The 8,318-nt window shown below is 36.9% G+C and overlaps 1 protein-coding gene across 4 annotated transcripts in view; it reads left to right on the top strand.

Annotated features, from left to right (window-relative positions):
- Positions 1-8,318, top strand: part of LOC124545857 (NAD-dependent protein deacetylase sirtuin-1) — a 55,893-nt gene that overhangs the window by 260 nt on the left and 47,315 nt on the right. The window contains exons 2-3 of one of the 4 annotated variants that reach the window (XM_047124840.1): positions 329-797; positions 6,253-6,412. In XM_047124840.1, coding sequence (XP_046980796.1) covers positions 755-797; positions 6,253-6,412 — 203 coding nt within the window. In that variant the 5' untranslated portion in view covers positions 329-754. Of the gene's footprint in view, positions 1-328; positions 798-6,249; positions 6,413-8,318 lie in introns of all 4 variants that reach the window. The other 3 variants (XM_047124834.1, XM_047124826.1, XM_047124819.1) reach the window with 3 other exon arrangements.

Raw genomic sequence — 8,318 nt, 5'->3', positions numbered from 1 at the left:
AGTAAAGTTATGTTATGTGGGCGGGGCTGCCATGACAGCAAAAATGGCGCAGGACAAAGTCGAATATACAACTTATTTTCATAAATAGTATTTACTTATCAGTTTTTCATAGAATTGTGATTCTGGTATGCTGGATGTTAATGCTCGAAGTTCTAATGTTATGTTATTGTGAAAGTTAAGACAGTGCAATCTCGGCTAATGTGATGTACTCGATATGGATTTGTGTATCGATTCTTAGCTTTTATGTTGCATCATTATAAACTGTCTATTTTCTGCCTCTCGTACCAGTTTAACAAATTTAATTTTCTGAGGAGTCTTTATTTTGCAGAAGTTATTGACAGAAGTACGACGATGGCTTGTGATTTGAGCAACGTTAGTTGCAATTTCTAAGATGGAGTATAGCGACAGCAATGGCGTCTAGTACTACTATTTCACGGGAAAATACTGTTGACGTTAGAAAGCACTTGTCATACATGATGTATGGACGATGTTGCAGTTAATACCGAGAGAAAAAAAATTACTTTTTTCGTTTGAAGCAAGTATATATAATGACACTCCATAGTCAATATCAGATTAATATTACCTGACTCGGCAAAGGTTTTTGGCCTTCCGGAAACTTAATAAGTAGTATGCTTTACCAAAATTAGCCCGAATACGTTGTAATTTAACCAATTTCAACCCATACAATCCACTTCATGTCCTTGAAATATCTAAAGAAACTGGATAGAATGTGCTGAGATTTCGACAGAGATAGATGGTTGCGCAGTATTGTGGGATACTTGTAACTGTACGTCAAAGTAAGTGCCATGTTATATTGCACAAAAATGTAACCATTATTTTAATAGTAGTTGACTGCTTATGTATTATGTTAATGTCTTTTAGACCTCATACCATTATTTACTCTTAAACATATTGTTGGAACTGTGATGTAAAGTATAAACAATAAAAAATGCTGATTAATAAATTTTACGTTGTTTGTTGAAACCCTTGTCGTTAGTCTGGTGTGCGTCAATTACAAATGTAAAGCATGAATGATAAATTCAAAGTGATTCAGAAGAATATAAATGTGTATTCATTAAAAGATTCTTAATGTATGCATTCGCCGTATCTTTTCTAATCATTCGAACGAGAGACAGCAAGCAACACCTTCAAGTACATAGACTTTCGTGGGTATTTTGGGGGAGCGGCTACTGTCGTGTGAATTGGATAAGAATTTTAAACGGCACGAAAAACTGCATATAAAGAGAAAACTATTATAACTAAGCAGGGTAAGGTAATAGTTGTTATAAATGAAAGTAGGACGACTAGACAAATTACGTGTTACTTGAATACCCAAGGTAACCTTACTTACAGTTGTCTATGGCTTTTTAGAAGCCTCATGTAATTATGTGTTTAAATCTGTCCACATCCTGCTTTTCGACAGTCAAGCATGAAAAGAAGGTATGCAGCACCACAGGATAATCTGTGCTAATTTAGAACAGGGCTATGAAAAATGTGTAGAGGCAAGTGTGGAGTAAGAGCTTTAAGGTAAATCAATTCCTGTATTTTCAGTATGTATTTGTCAATGAGACTGTTTCGTTAAACTCGTCCCTCTCCTTAGCTCTGTATGTTTATTTATTCGCCCATTGACCATGTACCATAGGACATGTTAAATGTATTTACACTTGTAAGCAACTTGTGTGTAATGGGCTGGACCTGGGAAGGGTGGGCAGGAAGTCAGCTATTTACCAGGTCAAGTTGTAGAGTGGCAGACAGATGTCCCCATCCTACTTTTCCTTGATATCTGTTGATGTAGTGCCCAAGTGTGATATACAATCAACTGTAAGACTTCACAAATTTTGCTAGAGTGGCAGACAGATGTCCCCATCCTACTTTTCCTTGATATCTGTTGATGTAGTGCCCAAGTGTGATATACAATTGACTGTAAGACTTGACAAATTTTTGCTGTCACATTAAACCCAATAAATTATTGAAGGTATGGCTCCTTGTTGGAAGTGGCCATTCCATCTAGCGTGTCTCAGGTAAGTAATCCAGAATGGCTCCTGTTGACTATTCATTAGGTGATTACCAAGCCTCAGTCACTAAGATTCTTAACAATGTATTGCAGACTTGGGGGGGGGGGGGTCTTTTAGAAATGTAGCTTCCCCGAAAAATGAAAAGTTTTCAAGGTTTTTCCAAGCAGCCTGACTTTAATCTGGTTGAGTTCTGTTTTGTAACAAAATGGAAATTTTTAAATCCTTAGTGCAACTGTGGAACATCTTTAATTGGTAAACAAGTATTACAAATTGGTGTAGAAAGGTTAACACCCATGGTCAACAAATTCTAATGGGTCTCTGAGGCTGAATGTGTTATCCATGAAAAGTGTTTGTAAAACCTGACATTTTATATGAATCACTATGAGAAACAATTATGTCTTATCTCTAATTTTTTCTGATGATGTATGGACCAGCATAAGTTCGTGGGAAGAGGAATGAGCATTTGGGCAACTGAAAGGAAAGAATATAACAGAAAACTATATAGAAAGCTTTGGTGATTATGCCTGTTCATGAAATCTGATGATGTAGAGGTGAGCTAACATTCAATGAACCATCGAGATCCGTGCTTTCTGTGGTTTCCTCAAATCACGAAATGTGAATGCTGGTATTGGTTCATTTGAAAACGACATGGCCAGTTTTTCATTGTACTCTCTGCAGTGTGGATCAAGAGACAGACATGATTCAATTAGAGCTTCGGAAGTACTATCTTCACCGTGAAGTTTGGTGTATATGAGATCAGTGCTTGACTGTAACTGTTTGTGCGCAAAATGATTTGTGTACTCTAGGGACACTGAAATTGTCAGATCGAGGCACATCTGATTTTTTTTTTTGCCCCCCATTGGCTTCCATAGTTGTGTACATAATTATGGTAATGGAAAGTTCTGGGTGCATGTGTATGTGTGTGCATGCACCACAGACACACATTTCACTAGGCCTATTTTATAGTAAAAGTTAAAGAAAGAACCATTTCCCAGATGAATGCTCAAGTAATGCTTAGATTGGTATGTAGTGAGCCTACTTTGTATTGTACCAGTTACGAAAATCATGAGTACTGAATAACAACAAGAAACAGCCAGCGTTACTGGTAAGGTAGGTGCCATCAGTCAGTGAAGTTTGTTGCAGCTTTCCTTAATGCAGAGTAAAGGCTTGATATGGGATAATACATGGTAAAAAGTGGTCATAGCTAGAATCCTATTAATTGTTTCACTAGAACTGCAAAGTCATGAGCTCAGGGGGAAGACCATGCTGAATGATGATGGATGAACTTCAAATTTCTGTTGTGTGTTGTGATTTCACTCAAGTACTGGTAAAGTATTTGTTCCTGGCTTTTCTACTGATGACTAGGTTAGGATCAAGAGCCACACTTGTGGGAAGAAATCATCAGAATCTCCACCATAAAGCAAATGAAATAATTCTTCATTATCTGGCAGTTGAAAATCGTTGTCCCCATGTGTGAGGTCATAGTTTACTCGGAATGGGGAAAAGCCCTAATAAATGGTACAGTGGGACGTATCATCTGCCACATGCTTCTCAGTGGTTTCCAAAGTGTAGATGTAGAAGTATATCCATTGCATCTTTGAAGACAAGAGTCCCAGAATTCATTAGCACAGCATCCTGTATTTTTGTCCAAAACAGAACAGCAGTGAAATGTTGTAGAGACAAAGGTACTATGCTGCGTCATTGTATTGTGAGACTTCATGTTCATAGAAGTGGTTGAAAGTAAATTATGACCTGGTCAATTGTTACAGATATTTTCAGTTGCCAGATAATAAAGAACTGTACAAAAATGTTTGCAAGCTCTTCATTAAACAACTGTTGTGGCACCAACAAAACCTGACACACTTCCTTGGCAGAAAAAACAGTGGTCAAATATCTTTAAAACATCATATCCCGCAGGAACCCAACAATTTTGTAAGGAAGCTTGCCTTCTTAAATATTGATTTTATTTTATTGGTAATTGTCTTGAGCAATTTATGGAAAAATTTGATTCTGTGGTGAAAAATATGCTTATTATTTTTCACTTTTTGTTTCCCAATGTATTCACCATTGGCTCTTGTCCCATGTCGTACAGCATCCTATTCTGTGTTAGCTTACTTCTTTTGAAAGATAATTTTCACTGCACAAAAGCAACCAATAAAATTATAAAGTGCAACTTGCAGACTTCAACTTAACAGTAGGCCTACCTATATTCATGTATGGCTATTCATCTTTGTCAAATGATGAAGCAAATGCTCACTCATCTCACAGATGCACTTCTTTCATTTTTCAGTCAGTTACAGCATGTAAAATTTTTCTTGTCCTAAGCAAATGCTCACTCGTCTCACAAATGCACTTCTTTCATTTTTCAGTCAGTTACAGCATTTTAAATTTTTCTTGTCGTTTCAGTGCTTGTGTTCTACCACTCCCCCCTGCCCCCCCCCCCCCCCCCTCCTGCCTCCCATTTTTTTTCTCATGTCAGTTGCTGTCATTTGCTAAATTTATTGGCATTGGAGGAGATATAAAATTATAATTATGCACCAAGCCAAAGCATTCTCATACAATGAAAAGTTTTTAGAAGATCTGAACCACCTATGTGAAGCAGTCAAAGAAAGCAACGAAACAATTTGCAGATTTCACACACACTGGTGCTTTTCATTTATTATAATGTTGTTCTACCAAGAACCAACGGAAGATTCTGTTAATATGATCAAAATTAGGGATTATGTAGTAGAAGTGAAGGTCTTCTGCTCCTTTGAAGCAAGGAGGATGTAAGAAATAGTTCAGCACAGACAAATAGGGCATTCCTAGTTTAAAGACAGCTGCTAGTATCAAACATAGGCCTTAACTGAAGGCCAAAATTTACGTCTGGAGCAGAGCATTTATGAGTGTATCATGGATTGTCAGAAAACTGGAAAAGAAGAAAATTTAAGTCTTTAAGAGATTTGATGTCGCTGAATGATCTAGAAAATTAGGTGGACTGATAAGAAATGAAAAGTCAAAACAAGTTTTGGTACCAAACCAGCAAGGACATTGAAAAATCACATTGTCCACAAGCATATTGAGAAAACCACACTGGCAATAATGTGGTTTTTTTCCCAGTGTGCTTGTGAATGAATGGCTGCTTCTTTTTATGCTCTGACAATATCCAGTTATGGCTGTAACAGCCTATTTCCATGTGAAATTTTGTGTGTGCACTTTGTAAAACAGTAGCAGAAGGAACACGAAAGGCGAATGTGCTGGTGCTATCCCAAAAAATAATGTATAGTGAAATGTATTGCAGAAAATGGACATTGAACTGTATTTGTTACTATGTCAATCATCAGATTAACAAGCAGTGTCTGGGGTAGCTTTGTGAAAGATGCTGTAGTACATGTTAATATGGGAGATAACATCGTCAGCAAATATAGTGGCTTGCAGATGAGTAAAGCTAGTGACCCATCTATCATGAGCAGACACAGTGGACATACAGTGAAAGAAAGTGGTGTGGGGGAGGCCTTGTATGGCTGTGGGCGAGGCACTAGTGGTGCCATAACAAATATATGTATACAGAAATAAGTCGATAGCCGACACCTAATGGACAGCTACGAGGATGTATTCAGATGAATACTCATGGTGTTTGAGCCCTGTGGTGTAGCTGGAAGCAGAGACAAACACAATTCTATGGTCTTTACAGTATTATGACAGAAGAAATGATTTACATCAAATAGAAAAATTTAATGCACAGATGTGGCAAAGAAATCAAAATCACTTTGAATCCAGGACCAAGACCCATTCGAGCTGCAGTACATTAATCAGTTATAATTTCAGGATCGCTGATAATGACATAATTCAAATAAGCTTTGTTTTTGACAGAAGTGTGGTGTTTTTATTGTCCTGAAGATATTGTTAGGTGGTCCACTGTGTTCATTATAAAAATACTAATCTTTAGATTTTTTGTGGCAGGGACACGAAATAATTGGTTTTGATTGTCTCCTGTGTTATTCTCAAACATTGAAGCGAACTTTCAGCTCTGGAAAATGTAACACCACTTGTAATGAGCTTGAATGTTTTGTAAATTAAATAATTTTTGTAGCGTTATTAGTGTGGTCAACATTAATGGAGATAAACGTGTTAGGAGCTATGGGTCTCTTTAACTTTGTCAAAAAAGAAAGAGTAGGGTAAGAGGGGAACAGTGGACATAATTCCTTCACTTTGTTGCGATAATGATCTTATTCCCATCTGTTTGCATTTTCAGCAGAATTTCCAGTTTCCAGTTGTGCGCTTAGTTCAGAGAATAGCAAAAGTCATGTTGATGATGATGAAGACGAGGATGATGATCTTTTAAATGTCAATGGTATCCAGCAGTTGGACTCTTCTTCAGCAACAGAAATAGAATGTGATGTTACTGGAGAGGGCAGGTATGGTTTATTTTGTTCCTTATTTTAACAAATACTGGCTTATTAACCTTCTCAACCTACCTTTTCCACCTTCTCAAGAAGGGACTATTAGTTTGAAAAGCTATGATAGAGTTAAGTACTTCTATATTTTATGTGTCTTTCTGCAGCATGAAATAGTTCAATCCTTGAAGGTAAGCTACTGGTAGACCATTTTGGATTTTGAGCTTTGAAGCAAACAGATTTTTACTTACTTAATGAAAGACAGCAGCAGCTCTCTCCTTTCACTATACAGCAAGACTGTTTCTAGTTTAACTGCAGATAAGTCCAGTTATGAGTTTAGTTGCTTCTCAGATTACATCTTCAATAAGATTCCTTGCATGCATGAATTTATGAACCAGTTGTCTCAGAAGGGTAATACGAAATTACATGAAGTTGCTGTGTACCAGATTCACAATCGAGGCCACTTTACAACTGTGAAATATTACACTGTTCATTTCACAAAATATAATGGAAAGAAAATGACCTAAACTTTGTTAATTTAGTGATACAGAATTCATGTTGCTGCTTCTGCTGTTATTGTAATGATCTTATGCCTGAAAACTCGTTGGATGTATGTCTCCACACTAGCCTTTCCTGTGCAAGCCTCTTAAACTCTGCGTAACTACTATAACCTACACGTCTTTGAATCTATGTACTCTAATTTAGTGTGGATCTCCCTCTACAGTTCTGCCCACCACACTTCCATCAATTGCCAACCTGATAATTCCTCGATGCCTTGGGATGTGTTCATTGAGGCAGGTTATGCCATTAATTACTTTCCTATTTTGATTCAGGACCTCCTCATTAGCTATATGGGCTATCTGTCTGGTCTTCAGTATCCTTCTGTAGTGTCACATTTCAAAAGCATCTGTTCTTTTCTCACCTTAATTCTTTATCACCTGTGGTTCACTTCCATAGGAGGCTATAGTCTAGGTAAATGTGTAAAGAAAATACTTCTTAACACTTGTTTATAGTTAGTGTTAACAGATATCTCTTTTGGAAACAGTTTTCTTCATATTTGGCTGCATTTTATATTCTCTCTAATTTGCTCATCATGAAGCTATGTAGCTGTTCAAATAGGATACCTTGTTAACTGTTCTTAGTGTCTCATTTCCCGATCTAATTCTTCCAGCATCACACAATTTAATTCAACTACATATCAAAATCCTTGTTTTTTGCTTATTGATATTTGTTTTATAAACTCTTTTGGGCAGTATCCCTTCCATTTACCTGCTGTTCCAAGTCTTTGGCCATACTTGCATTGACAAACATCCTTCACCTTGAACTTTAATTCTTTTTCCAAATTTCTCCTTGGTTTCCTTTATTGGTCGCTCTATATGCAGATAGATAACATGGGGGTAGGTTGAATAACTGTCTCATTCCCTTCTAAGCTACTGCTCTCTTGTCATGTCCTGTAACTCCTATAACTACACTTACCTTTCTGTACAAGTAGTAGATAACTTTTTGATCTCTGTATCTTAAACCTGTTACATTTAGAAAAATGTAGAGTCGGTAATGCCTGCTGTGTTCCTAAAATTCCCCTTGACCCAAACTATTCTTCCCTGAGGTCAGTTTTTACCAGTCTTACATTCTTTTGTAAATATTTCTTGTTAGTATTTTGCACTCGTGACCTATTAAACTGATGATTCTTTAACATGTCAGCACCGGCCTGAATTTATAATTGCTATTGAAAATCAGATATTAGCACTAAATATTGAATTGCTGCCATTAGCTGTAATTGCACATTTTTACTTGATGTCAGACACTACATGTGAGCAGCTGGCAGCAGTGATTGAGCATATCATAATTTTCAGTTTGCTATGATGACATGAACACATACAAGGCATTCAGCTTATCATGTGGTAACATGATAAGCTGAATGCCTTGT

Source organism: Schistocerca americana, chromosome 1 (genome assembly GCF_021461395.2).
Source record: "Schistocerca americana isolate TAMUIC-IGC-003095 chromosome 1, iqSchAmer2.1, whole genome shotgun sequence".
Lineage (NCBI taxonomy): Eukaryota > Metazoa > Arthropoda > Insecta > Orthoptera > Acrididae > Schistocerca > Schistocerca americana.
The sequence above is the reverse complement of the archived record's forward strand: the minus strand, read 5'-3'. Positions and strand labels throughout refer to the sequence as shown.